Source organism: Aspergillus wentii (genome assembly GCF_001890725.1).
Source record: "Aspergillus wentii DTO 134E9 unplaced genomic scaffold ASPWEscaffold_3, whole genome shotgun sequence".
In the NCBI taxonomy this organism is placed as follows: Eukaryota; Fungi; Ascomycota; class Eurotiomycetes; order Eurotiales; family Aspergillaceae; genus Aspergillus; species Aspergillus wentii.
Window position 1 is genome coordinate 1,237,010 of NW_024467834.1, and position 19,938 is coordinate 1,256,947.

A 19,938-nucleotide genomic window follows, 5' to 3' on the forward strand; every position below is an offset into this window, starting at 1 on the left:
CTTCCATTTCCTCCTCTGCCGCTGCTAGAAGTCAAGAGTTTGGTGCACCCATCATCCACGGGCAGTCTCATTCCCCGCGACTATATATGAACACGACCCGACGGACAATCCTTGCGTTCCGCGACTCTTGTTGCTGCGTCCGATCCCCGCAGGCCTACACCATCTCCCTACAAACGAGCGTGCGACCCTAGTCACCCAGTCGAGACAGCACTGGCTTGATCCAGAGTCCTGTATTATCAACATCATCTGCTGGTACTTCTCGTTCTCAAAATTGCTCACCAATCAATCGAATAGCCCATGCTACATTCCCAGCCCCTCTATCCACTGCTAGCCATAGCTCATCCAGCGCACCAGAAACAGCGTACAAGGATTTAGTGGGGGTCCATAACCAGTATGATAGAAATATGACCGACAAAATGAATTACAACAAGCCGCGGAAACTCTCAGATGCGACCGAGTCGACCCAATCCGCCACATCCTCCCCAATATCCCCTGCCAGCTCTCCGCAACCAATGCCTGGGGGTCGTCCTGGGTTTCGCATTATGCCCCGCACCTCGTCCATCGATTCTGCGATTTCTTCCCTTTCCTCGGCATCCCAGCCTCACAAGTCCACATTCGATGCCAACGCGTTAAGTCAGGCTGATATCGCAAACCTCATAGCTACTGCGGGCTCCGCCGAGTCTGTGATTGTACATCTGCTCAAGGAGAAACACCACGCTGCATCTCAGAATTCACAGCTTTGGAGACTGGTCGATAAGCAGCGGGCACTCATCCTTGGCTTGAACAAGGATCTTGAGCGTGCGTTGAAGGAAAAGGAGCGATACAAAAAGAAGATGAAAGAATTGCAAAATTCGGTGCCACCGGTGCCCTCAGTAGATGACCAAATCTTCCCACCGCAGGCTGGCGAAAGCAGTGATATTCGTCATGATCGCGAATCTCCCAACCAAATTCAGCCGCAGAATCAGCCGAAACCCCAGCACTCGTCCAGAGTGGTGGAAAAGTCCTTGAGAATCGAGACTAGATCAACGCCTAGCGCAGCTGGATCGCAAAACTCAGCCGAGAACGATTCACCTATTGACCCTCGTAAAGATTGCTCACAGGCAACCCCTAGGGATGACTTGGAAAATCCGCAATCGATGTCATATACTACACATGATCCATTGGCCGCAAGCCCGAAATCTTTCACGAGTTCCAAGTCTACTGGCAATGATCCCCTATCTGGCGAAGGCAAGCAAAGCAGATCCTTGCATCAAATTCGAAAGGCGCCCCCCGCACCCTTGAACCTCGAAAAACAACCCCATCGTACAGCCGCACAAAACACCGCCGTGTACGATTCAGACTCTGAATATGAGGATGTTCTTGCGGTGGAGGAAGTGTCTATCGAGCGCGGGAGGAGGAAAACTAGGGATGACGATGATCGACAGCGCGAAGCGGCCTTGGGGAAAGACAAGGAGTTTCACAGTGTGCCGGAGAAGAAGAAGCCCCAACCGCTCCAAACCCCTGGTGCTTTCGATTCTTTCGGCGATGGGCATACGATGTCTGCTGGAATACCGTCAAGGTCGCGACAGGCGGTTGCACAATCCCCGCCGCTTGTTGAACGTTCTGAATCCCTGGCATCTATACTGAGCCCTCGTTTGACAAACGCAACACCATTTAGCGATCGTACCGTTTTGTCCGCTCCCAAAAGTCCCGGACTGCCCATGAGTCCAAGACCTGAAGATCGACCTATTGGCTCCCCACTACCGCGAATGCCCAGAGAAATTCCCAGTTCTTTGGCCTCCATGCCCATGTCTTCGAGCGATGGCCTTGCGGGATTAGCTCTTACACCTCGAGCAGCTAAGCATCAATATCCATTTGGACCAGGCAACCCTGTTACAACAGGAACTGACTCTTACCCCCCCCTTGACTATGACAATCAGCCCATTCCTTCCATTGATGCTGCTGTCCAAATAGATAGCCCCAGGTCACCAAATATTACGAACGGCGGTATTTATCAAGGCTTGGTATCCGACGACCATCCTAATCTGCTTTTGCCTCCGAATGCTCTTCCTTTTATCGAAGTGAGAGTGTCATCTTCACGTCTTCGGCCTTCCAGGAATAGTTACATGGCATCAAGGCCAGCCGAGGAGGAGCCAGTCTTTACATTAAGTGTCTTTTCGCGGTCTGAAAACTCAGAGCTCTGGCGTGTGGAAAAAGTCATTGCGGCTCTCCCCCAATTAGATCAGCAGATGAGACAACTGTCCTCTTTTGCGGGAAAGTTGCCTGATAAGGCCATGTTCAGCGGACACTCCCCTGCCAAGGTGGATGCAAGACGTGCAGCTCTAAATTGTTATTTTGAGGCTCTTCTTGATACTCCTATGGATGAGAAGGCTGCCTTGATTATTTGCCAGTTCCTTACTTGCGATGCTATTGAACCCCGAGATGATGAGACCAGCTTACTGAAAAGCAATAATCAAGTGAAATCTGAAATCCTACGGGGCCCGGATGGGAAACCCAGGAAAGAAGGCTACCTCACTAAGAGAGGAAAGAATTTTGGCGGGTGGAAAGCGAGATATTTTATTCTGCATGGCCCAGAACTCAAATACTTTGAGTCCCCGGGTGGTCCTCATCTCGGGACCATCAAACTCTACAGTGCTCAGATTGGCAAGCAATCGCAGAACACAAATGCTCAGAGTAATTCTCCTTCACGTGGCGAGGATGATTCTGATAATCAATACCGCCATGCGTTCCTCATTTTGGAACCGAAGAAGAAAGACTCATCCGCTCTCGTTCGACATGTCCTATGCGCCGAGAGCGATGAAGAAAGAGATGCTTGGGTCGAAGCACTTCTGGAGTATGTTGAAGGGCACTCCTCGGAGAGCGAGGGCTTTAATATCATACCTTCGGCCAATCAACCCCAAGCAACCGGAAAGCAAGCCACCAGTTCCAATCCCAAGTCCAGGTTTTTTACTAATGGAAGTAAAAGAAACGGCAAGGGAGTTGAGAGTCCAGAATTGGATGGGCCTGAAACCGTTCAAGGATTCAGTTTTGACGATGCAGTTCCTGCGGAGCCCCCGGTTCTTGGGGCATCTTTCGACAGACAGCCACCAAAATCCCCACAAATACCGCCAGGAATCTTAACGGATTCCGCAGACCCAAATCAGGCTGCAGGTAATACTGATTTTGGACACCTCACATCACACCCCTCCAAGGTAATTTCAGGACCCACAAACGGTGCAAAGATTCAAGATGCAGGGGCTTGGGGCAATAAAGCGGCTGCTAGTAACCCAACTTCTACCAAGGAAAAGAAACGCAGCATCTGGGGTTTCCGTACAAGATCATCGTTTGATCTTGCTTCGCAACTCCAGGCCAGCCATGAGGCTTCTATGACGCAAGCTCAGAGCAGCACTCCGATTGACAGAAATTTTGTTAGGCCTGTCTTTGGAATTCCATTGGCAGAAGCAGTGCATTTTTGTCCGCCACAAGGCGTAGACGCCGACTTACCAGCTGTTGTTTATCGCTGCATTGAGTATCTTGAAGCCAAGGGAGCAGCATTAGAGGAGGGTATATTTCGGCTAAGTGGGTCAAATGTTGTCGTCAAAGCGCTCAAGGAACGATTCAACACCGAAGGCGACGTTGACTTCCTCGCTGGAGATCAGTACTATGATGTTCACGCAGTGGCCTCTCTTTTCAAACAGTACCTGCGAGAGCTTCCCTCGACAGTCTTAACCCGCGAGCTTCATTTAGAATTCCTGCGTGTGCTTGGTAAGTTGATCTAGTTTCCAGTCCAGTCCCCCCCGCCTTTCCCCCAGCGCTATATTAACAAGAATTTTACTATAGAGCTTGGTGAGCGGCATAAGAAAATCGCGGCATTCAATGTCCTTGTACACAGACTCCCGAAGTCGAATCTTGCTCTGTTGCGAGCACTAGCGCAGTTTTTGATTGTCATTGTCAACAACTCCGATATCAATAAAATGACGGTCAGAAACGTTGGTATTGTCTTCGCTCCAACACTTAACATACCGGCTCCAGTATTTTCGATGTTCCTCACCGATTTTGACAGTATTTTCGGTGTCTCTCCCAGACATAGTCTAGAAGGAACGGAGGTCGCCGCTGATCGATTTGTATCCTCAGAAGATGCTCGTTCTCCAAGACATCAAAGGTTCTCGGACATACCCACACCTGGTCCTCATCAGACAACATTCCGGAGACAAGAAGATTTCCCTGATACTGTGCCTGAGGAATATCCGACACAAAGTAACACTGGATTCACCGTAATGCAGCCGAGCTATGAGCAATTGTCTTACATTCCAGAAAATTACAACCAAAGCCAACCTAGCTCTCCATCAGTGAACAGAATGTTGACACCAAACTTCGAGAATTCCCGCTCTGCCAAGGCAAAGAGGCGAGAGAGCTCTCTTCTTTTCATGGAAGCCAACTATCAAAATACCTCCATTCCAACGTCACGCGAGGACCATGGTCAGTACTCAACATCGTCTTTTTACTATAGACTATTAAATCACTAACTGAAAAGAAACAGGCTTCGGTAATTGAAAATTACACCTCCGGGTAGCCACATTGAGCTGGTATATGTTGGAAAAAAACCCACGGCACTTCATCTTCATCTTCTCTTTTTTTTTTCTTTTTTATACCCATTAGCCCCTCTTTCCTGTCACTATCTTGCGAAGTGGCCATGCTACTATGATCAAGATAAATTATGAATTATACGAACGTGGAATGAATCTAAAAACCTAGCTACACCTGTTTGAGAGCAGCGATGGAAATTCATAATATTAATGGTAATCAGAGAATGAGGGATGTTGCTGAATATAACAAGAGGTTATAAGGGCTCACGGCTTCTATCAAATATGATATGGCTAGCATTACTTGAAATGACCCTCCCCCACCCCCTTCTCTTTGTTTGGTCATTATTGCATTGATGGGAACATGTTCTGTGATCATTATTATACCCTATTTTTTTCTTGCTATTCACAAGGGCCGTCATGCATGCTTCTATCCGTATGGCTTTATATGTGATGTTTCATGGACTCTTGAGGTCATTTGAGTTCTTTTGGTTATATAGCTACATAATCCTATCATAAGTGTTTGTCGTCTTCTTCCATTATTCCCTGCCTTTTTATATGATTATTTTATTTTAATTTATTTTCTCTCTCTCTGTCTGTGAAGATATAAAAAAGTATTCAATACATTGAAGTGATGTAATCACTATTTCGTCTCAGAATAGCTTCTAATCATTCATTTAAAATCTTCGTGTCTGTTCACCCCTCCAAAACCCCATTACCTCGCCATTTTCCTTAACCCAGTCTCGTAAACCGTCGACCAAGGCCTTGGCCATTCCTTTATTTTTATTAACCTTGCCGTCAGAGGATAGAGCACTGCGAGCCAGTCCAGGAGTAGAAACATGCTCCCCTGTTGCATATTCAGAACCCATGCTAGGCAAAACATTCTCGCCAGCGCTGAGGCTAACAAAGAGGGCAAACGGAACAAGCCAGACACAAAGCCCGAAATAAGAAGCGACTTCGGTGAAGTTTGGCATATCCTCAGGGTAGGCTTGATACGGCTGGCGCCAATTGGTTCCAACACGCGACGGCGACAGCGGCTTGGAAAAGTGACGAAACCATAGCCAATGGTTCAGACCAACTAACATGCAAGAAAGGATGAAAAGAGGATCCGATAGCTTGACGATGGGAAATCGTCGTAGATTGCTTGCGTAAACGAGGTGCGACAAAATACTGAGGAGAGATAGAGAAAAGGGGAACCGGTCGAACGCAAAGAGGAATATCTGGATTATGATGATGCCGTATATCAAGCGCGACAGCAATCGACGAGCAAGAACGGTGTGTTCTTCAACAAGTTCCGACAGGTAGTAGAGACCGGAGGCTGGAATATGTCAGTCGCGATGGGGTTTCTTCACTATGCCTTTTGGAGAAGTGATGGCCTCGCAATGTAACTATGACCACTCTTACCTATTGCTAAAGTAAGAAAGGCAAATCCAACAATCACACCCAGGTACCCTAGAAGGGGAAGTATCCACATTGTGATTCACCGCAGCAGGTCCGTCTGATGACCGATTTCGTGGGATAGTAGTGTAGGGACAATGGACTGATAATAAGATGACGTAGGCAATTGAATAAAATCAGGTAAGCTTCATTTCTAATATATGATGGTTAGGTAAATAATGGTTTGGTGCTTGGCTATTTCAAAAAGCTGACCATCATGGAGATAAGATCGTGACCATCTTGACTGTTGTCCTTATGGCATCGCTGGTTGCAGCGTTACTTGGTTCAATGCCTCAGGCTCCAGGCCCCACTTCAAGACAACCAATGCGCCATCTGCTTTGAAATTTATTATTATGTACCCGATCTACTATTCTTTGAGCAGATGGATATTTGATTTCTTCTCCCATTCAGTGTCAACTATATTATTATAGTACAGTTGACTATTTTTTGTCAATTTCTAGATTGAAGATTTTCTTCTGTTCGCCTTTGGAATCTTTACGGCGGAGCTGCGCAACCTTTTGGCTATTGCTATTTTTTTTTTTTTTTTTGGTCGCAACCATGTCGCGCCCTGAAGATGTCTTGTGCGTTCTTCTAACCCATCATGACATACCTTCCTAGCCTTTTATATGATCATTACTGACTGAGTCTTCTTTGCTTTCTCTGTTCGGTATAGGCCTCCAGATTTGTTTTATGATGACAATGAATCGCGAAAATATACCACTTCGTCTCGTATCCGTAACATCCAGTCTGATATGACGCATCGAGCTCTCGAGCTTCTCGATCTCAAATCACCATCACTCATTCTTGATGTCGGTTGTGGATCTGGGCTTTCCGGAGAGCTCCTCTCCGAAGTGCCTCCCGCGCAAGGTGGGCCACACACCTGGGTCGGCATGGACATCTCACCCAGCATGCTCGACGTGGCTCTGCAGCGAGAAGTCGAAGGCGATTTGTTGCTTGCCGATATCGGGCAAGGGGTGCCGTTCCGTCCTGGTACGTTTGATGCAGCTATAAGTATAAGTGCAATTCAGTGGCTCTGCAACGCGGAGACGAGCGATGTCAGCCCCGAAGGTCGTTTGCGCCGATTTTTTGAGGGCCTTTATGCCAGTCTTCGTCGTGGTGGACGTGCCGTTTGTCAGTTTTATCCCAAGAATGATGCGCAGCGGAGCATGATAAGCGGTGCTGCTATCAAAGCTGGCTTTGGTGCCGGTATGCTGGAAGATGACCCTGGGACCAAGAACAGCAAACTTTACCTTGTACTTACGGTTGGGGGTGGCGGGTTGCAAGGAGACATCACTGGTGTCGTTGGTGGCATGAATGATGTGGATGTTTTGGATGCCAGAAGAAGGGCCATGGAACATGGCAAGTTGCCGTCTTCTAAGAAAGGCGACAAGGCCTGGATCATGAGGAAAAAAGATCAGATGTCAAAAAAGGGGAAGATCGTAAAGGCCAATTCCAAGTACACTGGCAGGAAAAGACGCCCGGCCTTTTGATCCTTTTTCTGCTCGTCTTCGCACTTGGTTTTACACAGCAATTGGATATTCTATCCACTGACCCACCGCTAAGAAACTGGGGGCCTAGAGCAGAACATCAACAAGATTATGTCGATACCACTGCTGGTTATATGCAGCTTCAGTCTGGATGGGTCATTCCATGGTGCAAAGATTCGGCTCTTCGTTAGAGACGCAAGTTGTTTGCCGCCCTTTATCTTCTCGCCCTGCAAGTTCAGATTGGTTGCCACCGAGAAATCCAAGCCGGGAACAAGCATAAGAAGGAGTGATTGATGATTGATACACAAATGGTTTGGAAGAGCCATTCAAAACTTTTGCTCTGGAATGCTTGATAAGGCGGTTTCTTGCAGTTGCGGATCTTCGGGTATTTAAATAAACTATCCCTGCAGTTGCATAACGAAACATACTATTAAAAGATAATGACTATCTATGATGCAATGATATGGTTTTATTTCCAAACAATAGTATATAATTCTACACATCCTATTCCACAGAAATTCTATCGTTCCAAATGTGCAGTAGGATGCCTTGCGTTGTTTGGGTCAAGGATAATACATGATATGGAGACATCTCCAGCCAGCCAGTATGGCCTCCCAAGAATACCCTACTGGCCCTTACAAACCTTCGTCATTATTGATAGCGGTAGCAATGATGTTATATCACAATTTACAGAGCAGCCTCCATCTTGTCCAGAACAGCTCTGGTAAACTCGTGAGTGGTGGCCTGGCCACCCATGTCACGAGTCCTCGTTTGACTACATAAGGTATTGTCAGCAAGAACTCCAGATAATGGGATGCAAAGGTGTCCGTTAGGTTGAAGATAACATACCCTTCACCAATTACATCGTACACAGCCTTCGAAATTCTGTTGGCATGGTCATCCAATCCAAGGTGGCGGAGAAGCATGGAGCCGGAAAGGATCATAGCACTGGGGTTGGCCTGGTCCTTGCCCTTGATATCGAGACCAACGTGACGGCATCCGGGTTCGAAAACAGCAACATCGCGTCCCATGTTGCAACCAGGGACCAGACCGGGGCCGCCAACAAGGGCCGCTCCAACGTTAGACAGAATGCCACCGTACAGGTTGGGCATGACCATCACATCAAACTGCTGGGGCCGAGACACGGCCTGCATGGAAGCATTATCCACAATCATGTCGTTGACCTCCAAAGTGGGGTAGTTCTCTGCAACCTTGTGGAAGGTACTGCGGAACAGACCGTCGGCAAGCTTCATGATGTTTGCCTTGTGAATGCAGGTGACCTTCTTCCTGTTGTTGGCAAGAGCAAAGCTGAAAGCGAACTTGGCAATACGCTCAGATTTAGCACGGGTGATGATTTTGAGAGACTCGACCACACCCTGCACGGACTGGTGTTCAAGGCCAGAGTACTCTCCCTCGGTGTTCTCACGGATAATGCAAAGGTCGACATTTTCGTGGCGCGTCTGATACCCCGGGATGTTCTTGATCAGAACAATGGAGGCATAGATATCAAGTTCTTGTCTGAGAGCGACATTGAACGACTGGTGTCCGGAACGCTCGACTGGGGTGTGGAGGATACCCTTGAGGCCCAGCTTGTTGCGTCGGAGGGAGGCGATCGATTCCTTGAAAAGCTCCTCCGAGTGCTTGTTTCCCGTGTCAACACCACTGACATCCACCTGCTCCCACTCAATGGGCACATTGTCGGCCTTGAAGATGGTCTTCACTGATTCGGCGACCTCGGCACCAATTCCGTCACCTTTCATGCGAGAAAAAAAAAGGCTATTAGCACATCCGGTCGCTAGGGGCAAGGTGAAGAAGAAAAGAGGAGAAGAAAAGAGGAAAAGAAAAGAGGAAAAGAAAAGAGGGAAAGAAAAGAGGGAAAGAAAAAAAAAAAAAAACTGCTGGAAATTACCTGGAATAAGAGTCACGGTGTACTTGCCACCATATTTGGTGGGCTTGAAGATGTCCGACTGAACACTTGCGAAGGCTATTTTTTGCAGGTTAACGAGAGCTCCGAAAGGCGGGCCACCTCACTACTAGAGCAAAGGAAAAAGGACGACACACATCTAGCGGGAATTGAGATACGGCCAAAAGAGCCGACCGCAGCGCGACGTAGGAAAGACTGGTAGACGTAATCGAGTCAGTCCGAGGGATTTAAAGAAGAGGTACTAAGAGTGGTAGAGGGGAGCAAAGTGGCCAGGGAAAAACAGCAGGGAAAATGTCAAAGAAAACCAATTGCGGTGGCTCTGGCCGTGCATGAAGAAATCACATACCTGGGCGGGCTGCGCCGTCCTCAGCGAGAACATCTTTGCAAACAATGGACGAGGGACTATAGGGAGTGGGGGTGGGAGGAAAGAGATGGGATAACGGGAGGGAAAGTCCTGGGGAGAAGGTGAAGGCTTCAAAGGCGTGAGAAGGGCAAGGGAGAAGGCGAACCGAAACGGGGACAAGAACAAACGTGCACACGAGAGGCCGGAAAAAACGGCGGTTTGGCTCGGCATGGGCGGGCCAGTTGCCTGACTGGATTCAACGGGCCGATCTTATCTCTGACGCTAGGATCAAACCCATCTTGGAGACTTGGACAAATGGATGGACTTGTTTGGTGAATTGTATTATATTATTTTCTTTTTCGTTTCTTCTTTTTTATTATAATAACGATTTATTGCTGCGGTGTAAGAAGTGATGCCACTCGGCTTATTAGGTATATCAATCATCAAATCATTGGTATACTTGTCCTGAGATCCATTGACGATTGTTATTGACACACCAACTCGTCTCGTTAGTCCCTATTCAATCCCCCTTTGGCAACACCATGTCATCACAAAAGAAGAAGGTACCTAATTACTTGTGTTACACTACTTTTGATTCATTGCGGGATATCTGTCTTCAATGAGATGCTCTTCAACTTGGCTAAATTATCAAAAGCATGCGCCATTCTGGTCTTCTTGAATACTCTTCGCTGTGACTATCTCAATCACAGGCTTCTTTGTTGAATGGGTATGCCCTACTACCTCCTTTTTTTTTTTTTTTTTTTTGGCATGTTACCTTTTACACACATGAATAAGATATCTGCTATTGAGATACAAGTTTGTGGTTAAGATGGCACCTATTCTTCTACTGGCCATCATGTCATGGCTATAAAACGCTGGCTGTCGCGTCCATCGTTCGACTTCATCTCAAGCGTCCTATTTCTCTCTTCTCAGTCTAAGACTTACAAATCTTCAAACCTTCTCTCCGGTTATTTCCAACTCTATTCTTCCCCGTCAAAATGCAGCTTGTCTCAATTGTTGTCGCGATGCTGGCTGCCACTAATGTCCAGGCTGCGGCCATGGAAAAGTGGTGTGCCTACCCCGGCCAGGGCTGTAGCGTCATGAAACGTGCCGCCGATGCCACCAATGATATCAAGCGCTCTGCTGAGGCCCTTGCGAAGGCCATGCCTGATGCCTCTCCTGATGCTCTTCAAAAATGGTGCTACCTCCCCGGACAGGGTTGCCATAAGATCAAGCGAGCTGCTGAAGCTGTCAATGATGTCAAGCGTTCCGCTGAAGTTATGGCTGCAATCGATGAGGAATAAAGGTGAGTTAATCAGTCATCTATGGAGGTTGTTTTGTTTATGGGTTCGATTTACTAATGCTCTACAGCCAATCAACATGTCCTACCGGTGCAGCTTTGCTTGGCTATGGCAGTGATTCATAGGCAGAATGTCGATATAATGACATGGAAAATCCACCAATAGCCACAAGACTTCTTCTTTGCCTATGCAGACGGCTTGTGGCGAACACGTTCTTTGATACAGTCAACTATGTTTCATGTACCTAGCAGTCGATAAGCGACCACTGGAACCTCTTTTGTCTTTTGTTATTTAAAAATTAAAAAGAGGAGGAGCAGGGGGTAATGTGACCTGAATGTCTTCTTTTGTTTGCAGAATTATGAAGTAAGAATACAAGAGATGGATAATTTAGCGGGATGTCACTATTTATTGGTCAATGGACTACTACCTAAGGTACCTCTCTGTTGTTGCACCTGGTCCGATGTCTGGGCGAATGCTTCCGTAGCAGAAAGCCTTGGGCCTTCTTGGGTATACTTGTCTACCTAGGTATCGACAATGTGTTTACATCTTACAGTATTTTGGAGATATTCATCCAATGGCAGCTTTCATATACGATTAATTCTGCGCCTCTCGTTCTAAACAGACTAATAATCCGCAGTTAGGTCGCTCTTATTTAATTATAACAAGAAGGAAAGGCATTGTCCTGTGTTCACCCAAACCTCAAACATCACTTCATTTATTCCGTATAATAGTACCTATAGTGGGTATAAAGAAACTGGGTTTCCTACAGCCAATGAGACTGCACTAAACCACGTCCGGGATACCGATTCATTTGCTCGAAGGAACCGTACTGGTGCTCTATAGGCTCCGAGGCTGCATGCTCCCACCATCGCTTACTTTGATAGATGGGATCATTCGCAACTTTGTATGGCGACCCAGTTGAAGGTTCGTTTGGCAAAGAAGAACTGTCGTTATTAAATCCAGCCACCGCTACAGCCTTCCCAGACGATATCTCATAGTCGCGTTGGGCAAGTAGTTCGTAACCAGATGCCATATATGGTTCGGCATATTGCTGTCCATCATGATCATCACCATTGCGCTTGTCCTGGGACAGGTCGTCCATCTCCATGTCCCTAGAGAGTCCGTCCCACTGGTACGAGCTCTCGTTAATAATGCGATCCATGGCCCCGAAACTGTCTGTCTTGCTAGTTTCTGGGCAAATCTGCCACATCTGAATTAAGCGCGATCTTTGTTCAGGGGCCGCATTTGCAAACAAATCAAACTGGCCCGGGGAAAGTGACGCCGGGTCAATGTCATGGCTTCTCAGTGCTTCGCCTATCACAGAGGCCGAAGTACCACCGACCAAAGTCTCCTTTGGTGTTGAATCTTCTGTAGTGACATGGCGTGCTACATGCGAAGAGTGGTGGTAGTGCTGAGTGATGCTGTATGTGATGGGGGAAGCCTGGGAACTGGGTGGGCTATGCGAGGGAGCTTCCCGGTACTCCATGCTGTCCATACTCATTTGTTTGGAGAAGAGTGCTGCAAGATCATCTTGCATTTTCATATCACCCTCATAGGTTGACAACCCACACTGCATGTGCTTCTGGTCAGGAACTCAATAGAGAAACAGTGTAAAGGACAAGACTACCTGACTACAATGAGGATTCTCGATGAAGGCAGCAAGTGCGGTAGAGACATCAGTCGTCTTCCCGCAGAATGGGCATTGGTGCAGTATGGAGGAAGACATGTTTTGGTGTGCTTCAAGGGGGCTGCTCAATAGATCGGATATGCAATTATTTCTGTGTTTATACTAGTTCTCATAGGGAAACTTGCGGGGAGGAACTTCAGATGGCAGGCACAACAGATATTTGTGGGAGATTGTGATTTCAATGCTTCTGCAATAATGACCAGAAACCAATCTTGTCGAGGGGCCTTGAGATGAATTTTAATAGAAAAGAAATAATAGAACTAGGACATTAATAGTATATATTTATTTTTCATCTAAGTTGCCAGCCGGGGAGGGAGAAGAACAAACAGGACATCGATGCCCGAAAATGTGGGCAGGTTGGGCACTCAAAAAGAACCTCGAGTAAACCACCAGTACGCCGTATGTTTGTATTAAAATACACACTGGGTAATCATCTGAGCTGGCTATTATGTGGAGATCTAGACACCAATAAACAAACCAATAGGTATACCGGACACATTATAAAAGAGGGTAGGTAAAATACAGTGCTGCGCATATAGATCCTGCTGCATGAGTACCTTTAGGTAATACCTACAAAGTATGAAATACCTACTCAAGTAGTGTCCATATCCAGTCTGCTGATAGATAGGATAATAGATAGACAACATAGACACCCCAGGCAAAAATCATGTGATGAAACATAGTAGGCAGAAACCCCGTGACGCGACCGCAGCTGGCGTCAGGCGGGCTAGAGCAACTAAGGTAAGGAACTCCAGAGCAGCTCTGTAGTAGTATCTTATCTTCCAGAGCTCCAACTACCTGTCCTCAATTTACACTTTTTTACTCTCCTCCAGCACCCATAAGCTCTGTCTTCTTTGTCTATTCATCTGGGTCTTCTACCTTTAATCTATCGCCATCCTTGTTCTGTTGTGTGTTTATTCGTCATCAACAGCCATGGTACGTCCTCACTCAGGCTGACAACTACTAATACTAACTTTCTCACACAACAGACGTCGATTGGTACGGGCTACGATCTTTCTAACTCTGTCTTTTCCCCCGATGGCCGAAACTTCCAAGTATTTCATCTGCCCCTTGTCTTGTTCGGTTTCAAATAGCTGATCGTGCTCGCAGGTTGAATACGCAGTAAAGGCAGTCGAGAACGGGGGAACAGCCATCGGTATCCGATGCAAAGATGGTGTTGTATTGGCAGTCGAAAAAATCATCACTAGCAAACTTCTAAAGCCAGGTGCCAATAAGAAAATAGCAACGGTGGATCGTCATGTTGGCATTGTAAGACCCCACCACATTTGATCGAAATGTCTCCGCGCATTATATTGCTCTAGGTGCTTATCAATGTTTTTTTTCTTTCTCTATTCAGGTGTCAGCGGGACTTGTCCCCGATGGTCGACACTTCGTTTCCCGAGCCAGAGACGAAGCCTCTTCGTGGAGAAGTGCATACAAAGGGCCTATACCGATTTCCGCCCTATCTAGCCGTCTAGGTAGTTATGTCCAGGCTTACACTCTTTACTCCAGTGTACGGCCATTTGGAGTGACCGCTATCGTCGGGGGCTGGGACTCCGAAATCGAACAGGCTGTTGATGGTCAAGTTGGAACTGGTCCAAAATCGGGATCTGGTGGTAAAGTTGAAGGTGCCAAAGCGGGAGGCCCTGGTCTATACATGATTGAGCCGAGCGGACTCTATTGGGTATCGTAACCATACTTTCCTTGTTTCCTTGGTACAGTGCATGCTAATAATTCTTGAAGGGCTATCATGGCGCGGCCACCGGGAAGGGGAGACAAGCCGCCAAAGCTGAACTCGAGAAGTTAGATTTGGGCTCCGATAGCCTTAGCCTTGTTGATGCTGTCAAGGAAGCAGCTCGCATCATTTACGTCGCTCACGAAGACAGCAAAGACAAAGAATTCGAGCTGGAAATGAGCTGGATTAGTTCGCTAGATGGCCCAACCAAAGGAAGACACGAAGAAGTACCCAAGGAGCTCCTCGAAGAAGCAGAGAAAGCAGCAAAGAGAGCTTTGGAAGGCGAGGACGAGGAAGAGGAAGAGGGAACAAAGAACACTGCTAATGAAGGTGAACGGATGGAGGAGTAAATCTAGAAAATAAGATGCGACATTCAATCCTGCGATGACCAATACCTACCTAGTATGTACTTCGAGATATCATTTCCGCCATCGAGAAACAATCTGGCTCCATTCCATATTGTCATTCATCCCCTTTTGTTAATCGACAACTATTTTTGCGAGCCTAGTAAATACACACCAGCCAAAAAGTAACGAGATCCTAAATGCCTCTGCCTTCATTCCATTCTCTTCTTCTTACACCAAGTTCCACAGCAGCATTACCCCAGTCTTCGCCATGGTTGTGCATCCCCTTTGTACCAAGTCCAGCTCTCTCCAATCCTTGCTCTTCGGTTAGGACAGTAAGCACACCAAAAATAACGGGCACGCCGGAATCGAGTTGGACGCGCATCAATCCGTGTGTGACTGCATCAGCGATGTACTCGAAGTGCATTGTCTCTCCTTTGATAAGAACACCTATGGCTATCACGGCGTCAAATGGCCTAGATGCAGCAGCAGATGCAGGCGATTGTTTTCCTGATTTGCTGAGATCCGTAGTAGATGAAGAGAGCAGATCCGTGGCGCTGATGCCCTCGGCCGAAGAGGAGCTTTTAGCTGCCTGGAGTTGCGAAGCTGTATAAATTCTGGGTAAATAGAGGCCACGGTTAGCGCTTTTGGTTCGATTGTAGCAAATACAAGAAGGGAGCCTACCGCTGAGCAGCAAATGGCAACTCGTAACTGCCTGGGACACTCTGAGTCATGATATTCTCCTCGGCCACACCAGCTGCCAAAAGGCGCTTTTTAGCGCCATCAATTAAAGGTCCAATTATTCCCATGTTCCATCTTCCGTGGACAATGGCGATTCGAAGCCCGGAACCTATGAAAAGGAGAAAGAAACGCCATAAGCATATGTAGCTGTGCCCAAGACATAACTCAGTTACTTACCATCGTAGGTTTGAACATCCCCTGGTCCTTTGATAGAAGAAGTCATTTTGTATGGGTTTCTTTTAATGCTGTAAGAAAGTGTAGAATTTCTTGTATGAGATCAATAATGGATGTTGGGATTGGAGTCAAGGTTGGTTATATATAAAGTTATGAACTGTCCAACTCGTTAGCTTGCCTGTATTGTACCACCAACGTTTGAGAAGTGGAGAGTGGGGTGTTGTAACCAGGAACAGCCCCGCGCCCCCTTACTATGGGTAAGTGAGAGGTGTCCAGTACTGCTGAGCACAGTAAAGATAATATATTATTATCTCACATGTATTACTATCTTACATATATTATTAGGTATCTTACATAGATATACCCACGTAGGTAATATTATTATTATAATATTCACATCTAGGTTGGAGGTAGTGTCTCGGGTTTAGGTAGTCTCATAGTATCTAACCCTAGCTTACCCTCAGTATGGATGTGCATGCAGAACTTCCATATGTATCTCTATTATTATTGTTATATAATGTATATATAGTATAGTTATATTAATCTAGCCTTCTAGGTAGTGATGGTATAACTGTTTACTAATTTACTAATGTCAAGCAATAGAAATTACCTACCTTATCTACCTCCAAAGTCACGAGACAAGCGAGAAGGACCATGATATAGGACTGATATAATAACTAAAATTAGCAACCATCAGATAAGATCGACTAGAATTATGTAGCAGTTACGGAGTACATAGTAGCTGGGTATTAGATAATACTGACTGAATATCCTATATCCACAGTTAAAAAAAAAAAAAAAAAAAAAAGGCGATACCTAGTATCAATGTGATGACAGATAAAAACCCCCATCATCCCATGAAAGTTCAAAAGGGGGGGGGGGTACCAATTTTACTTATTATTATGTGGGATAATTCCCAAGTCCCAATCCACAAGTCACAGTCCACACTAAGACGCTTTTCAACCTAAGCCGCGTAGCAATTCTGGATTCATGAAGATCCTTTTCTTTTCAACCCACGCGTCTAGGGTAGACAGTGGAGATAGAACCTAAGGCGTAATCTGTATGATTACCACCATCATTGCTTGTGAAATGCGGTCAGAATCATGACCAAAACCTGTAGGCTTCTATTACAGGGGACGAGCAAGATTTAAAAATTGTGCCCATATTTAATACTAAAGAATTCACCATTAAGACCATCCCAAGCGACACTAAAGGCAGGCACAATCTGTAAAACGTGAATTCGTCCTAGCATTATGGAAATAAGAAATAAGTAAATGAAAGGAAAGGAAAGGAAGGGACCGGTCCTTCTCCATTGGAGCACTGATGCATGGGGGTGTTAATGAATATCATAAAAGACCCATGTCCTCAAATCGCTGTCGCAATGCCTCTTTTGATGTACAATAATTATCAATCTACTCAACAGTGACAGACTTCGCAAGATTGCGAGGGAAATCAACGTTAAGGCCTTCACCAACAGCCAACCAGTAAGAAATAAGCTGCAGTGGAATAACGTTGAGAAGACCTTGGAGGCAATCAACGGTCTTGGGGACTTCGATCTTCTCTGTCTGGGCAGAAGAAAACTCGGGATCCTCGTGGTTGCAGATCACAATAGGACGACCACCTCGGGCAATGACTACAAGCGCATTAGAAAGTCTTCCCGAAATTGCTTACGTTTTGTTTTGAACTTACCTTGCTGGTAGGCATTCAGCGACTTGGTGAAGATCTCATCACGTGTAAGGATCATAATGATGGGCAGGTTCTCATCCACCAATGCAAGAACACCATGTTTCAGCTCACCCGACATAACGGCCTCACAGTGGAGGTAAGAAATTTCCTTGATCTTGAGGGCACCTATTGTATTGTTTGGTTCGTTAGTTTAAAAGTTCTCACGCTCGCATCTTACGAAAAATTGATCCTTCTTACCTTCAAGGGCTGTTGGAAATTGGCTGCCTCTGCCCAGGAGAAGTAGACTCTTCTGGTTCTTGAAGAAATTTGCGCATAGTTGTTTGATGGGTTCATTGAGTTTCAGAATCTCCTTAAACTGTTCCGATACCTTGCCAAGACCCTGCATGATTTCTTCTCTCCGCTTTTGCTTGGAAGCACGATCCTCACTGAGGCTGAGAGCAAACATGATCATCGCAACAAACTGGGATGTGTATGCTTTGGTGGAGGCGACACCGATTTCCGGGCCAGCATTGATGTGCACACCGCAGTGTGTCAGGAGGGAAATAGATGAACCAACCACATTAACAACTCCAACAGTCAATGCGCCTCTTTCAAGGCAGTAGCGGAGGGCCATGAGCGAGTCAGCTGTTTCTCCAGACTGGGAAACGAAGACACAGGTATCATCACGGAAAACCGGTGCCTGTCTATCCAAGAAATCGGAGGCGAGCTCAACCGCTATGGGGATCTCAGTGAGTTCTTCAAACACACCACGCACAGCCATGCATGAATGGTAGCTGGTTCCACACGCAATAAATATGATTCTCCTGCAGCGGCGGATGGTAGAAATGTACTGTCGAAGTCCACCGAGTGTGACCTGTCTGTTCGCAACATCCAACCGACCTCTCATGGTGTTCACCACAGACTCGGGTTGCTCAAAAATTTCCTTCTGCATGAAGTGATCAAATGTGCCCTTCATAATCTCCTGAAGCTCGAGTTCAATGGTTTGGATAGCACGAACATTGGAGGTGCCATCATCTTTGGTAAGACGATGAATATTGAGCTGTCCCTCGTGAATATGAGCAATGTCGTCATCTTCAAGGTAGAGGACCTTCTTGGTATGCTCGACAATTGCGGACGGGTCCGAAGACAAGAAGAATTCTGCCGGCTGGGGGATGCCATCATCCGACAGGAAGGCGCGTGACTGTGACCGATGCAGCAGCGACTTGTCAGGTGGGGCAAGGAGGCCAGTAGCAGATTTCTTGATAGCAGCATTCTGGGAGGCCTGCTCCGCTGGAAGAGCACCCTCTTCTGAATATTCGACATCCACGAAGTCCACCTTCATCTTCTTGGAAGTTCTCACACCGATCACAAGGGGAGATCCTTTGCGAGCGGCAATAACCTCATGGGGGAAGTGGACGGATTTGATGAGTAGACCAAACGCGCCCTCTAGCTCCTTCACGACAGCTTTTGCCAGGACGGTGAAGTCGATATCTGGCTGTTGGTCGTACAAATACTTTGTGAGCTTAGCAATGCACTCTGTGTCTGTCTCGGTCTCGAAGCGGAAGCCCTTGCTTTCCAATAGAGCCTTCAATTCCTTGTAGTTGGTAATAATACCATTGTGAACGATAGAGAATTCCCAATTTAGATCAGATCTGTCGAAAAAAAAAATCCATTAGCACATTCTGTTGCCAATAGGATGTCCGATAACAATGGCCGTTCAGAGGGAAAGCATGATATGGTTATGTGGCCACTCTGCTTCCCCCGCCCCCTTTCCTTTCTTTCAAAAAAGAATGAAGAAAAAACAAAACGAAACACAGATACGAAGGGATACTTGCCGGTGGGGGTGACAGTTTTGGCGCGATGGTGTCCCGTGGGTAGCCCAGCGTGTGTGGGCAATACCAGCATGGGACTCGAATGTTTTCTCAAGGTCAGGTTTACACTCCGCGATGAGCTCTTTCAGTTTCACAACTTTCCCGACTTCCTTGAAAGCACAGACTTCTTTCTTCTTGTTACCATCTATGGCGAGTCCCGCGGAGTCATAGCCACGGTATTCAAGTCTCGAGAGTCCTGTAGTTTGTGGAAAAGGAGATTATCAGTTGATAGTCACTGTGTAGATTCGACGGTCCACTAACCATTGAGGAGAGTGTCGAGGATGAATTTGCGGTCCCTCTCAACGAGATAGTTGATGTATCCGAAAATGCCACTGGGGCTGGTAAGCATAGCTCAAATGGATTTGACATGGCTCATAAAAGGAACATACCACATGATTGATTGATGAGTAAGATTCTTTGTTCAAACCACACTCGGTCGATGATGAATGGAAAGATGCGGGTGATGGACAGAGAGCTAGATCTCAAATGTGTCGCAACAGAGAGAAGAGGATGGAGACTTGGAACTTGTCAACAAAGGAAAAATGTCACCAAGGTTGACTTATGGACAAAGGGAAATATGAGCAACTTGGTCGTTTTGTAAGGGAAGGTACCGAGGTGCGAGCACGTACTTGGCAGGTGTGAGAGGCTGTTAGAGGGAAAGGGAAGT

General features: G+C 46.6%; 8 protein-coding genes across 8 annotated transcripts; 4 read left to right on the forward strand and 4 right to left on the reverse strand.

Annotated features, from left to right (window-relative positions):
* Positions 1–404: 404 nt before the first annotated feature.
* ASPWEDRAFT_26223 (GTPase-activating protein BEM3) lies at positions 405–4,533 on the forward strand (the record flags this gene model as incomplete). The annotated part of the gene is made up of 3 exons (XM_040832822.1): positions 405–3,744; positions 3,820–4,458; positions 4,520–4,533. 3 exons carry the CDS (start codon positions 405–407, stop codon positions 4,531–4,533), a joined length of 3,993 nt encoding a protein of 1,330 aa, XP_040690445.1.
* A 612-nt stretch (positions 4,534–5,145) lies between these two features.
* ASPWEDRAFT_38405 (uncharacterized protein) lies at positions 5,146–6,136 on the reverse strand. Its single transcript, XM_040834875.1, has 2 exons — positions 5,967–6,136; positions 5,146–5,880 (listed from the first exon to the last, which is right to left on the reverse strand). The coding sequence occupies exons 1-2, from the start codon at positions 6,034–6,036 to the stop codon at positions 5,240–5,242; spliced, it is 711 nt and encodes a 236-aa protein (XP_040690446.1). The 5' UTR covers positions 6,037–6,136; the 3' UTR covers positions 5,146–5,239.
* An 88-nt stretch (positions 6,137–6,224) lies between these two features.
* Positions 6,225–7,489, forward strand: ASPWEDRAFT_152567 (18S rRNA methyltransferase BUD23; the record flags this gene model as incomplete). The annotated part of the gene is made up of 2 exons (XM_040829628.1): positions 6,225–6,580; positions 6,673–7,489. Exons 1-2 carry the CDS (start codon positions 6,558–6,560, stop codon positions 7,487–7,489), a joined length of 840 nt encoding a protein of 279 aa, XP_040690447.1. The 5' UTR covers positions 6,225–6,557.
* A 684-nt stretch (positions 7,490–8,173) lies between these two features.
* On the reverse strand, positions 8,174–9,789 carry ASPWEDRAFT_108431 (isocitrate dehydrogenase (NAD(+)) IDH1; the record flags this gene model as incomplete). The annotated part of the gene is made up of 5 exons (XM_040827989.1): positions 8,174–8,261; positions 8,336–9,239; positions 9,396–9,470; positions 9,548–9,605; positions 9,757–9,789. The coding sequence occupies 5 exons, from the start codon at positions 9,787–9,789 to the stop codon at positions 8,174–8,176; spliced, it is 1,158 nt and encodes a 385-aa protein (XP_040690448.1).
* Positions 9,790–10,751: 962 nt separating this feature from the next.
* Positions 10,752–11,057, forward strand: ASPWEDRAFT_26227 (mating alpha-pheromone PpgA; the record flags this gene model as incomplete). The annotated part of the gene is made up of 1 exon (XM_040832823.1): positions 10,752–11,057. The coding sequence occupies one exon, from the start codon at positions 10,752–10,754 to the stop codon at positions 11,055–11,057; it is 306 nt and encodes a 101-aa protein (XP_040690449.1).
* Positions 11,058–11,817: 760 nt separating this feature from the next.
* Positions 11,818–12,591, reverse strand: ASPWEDRAFT_170285 (uncharacterized protein; the record flags this gene model as incomplete). The annotated part of the gene is made up of 1 exon (XM_040830592.1): positions 11,818–12,591. One exon carries the CDS (start codon positions 12,589–12,591, stop codon positions 11,818–11,820), a length of 774 nt encoding a protein of 257 aa, XP_040690450.1.
* A 99-nt stretch (positions 12,592–12,690) lies between these two features.
* On the forward strand, positions 12,691–14,826 carry ASPWEDRAFT_170286 (proteasome core particle subunit alpha 7; the record flags this gene model as incomplete). Its single annotated transcript, XM_040830593.1, has 5 exons — positions 12,691–12,786; positions 13,731–13,796; positions 13,852–14,010; positions 14,099–14,425; positions 14,485–14,826. The coding sequence occupies 5 exons, from the start codon at positions 12,691–12,693 to the stop codon at positions 14,824–14,826; spliced, it is 990 nt and encodes a 329-aa protein (XP_040690451.1).
* Positions 14,827–15,016: 190 nt separating this feature from the next.
* gfa1 (glutamine--fructose-6-phosphate transaminase (isomerizing) GFA1) lies at positions 15,017–19,620 on the reverse strand (the record flags this gene model as incomplete). Its single annotated transcript, XM_040827864.1, has 7 exons — positions 15,017–15,437; positions 15,505–15,708; positions 17,152–17,368; positions 17,425–17,586; positions 17,659–19,052; positions 19,209–19,467; positions 19,533–19,620. The coding sequence occupies 7 exons, from the start codon at positions 19,618–19,620 to the stop codon at positions 15,017–15,019; spliced, it is 2,745 nt and encodes a 914-aa protein (XP_040690452.1).
* Between the last annotated feature and the right edge of the window lie 318 nt (positions 19,621–19,938).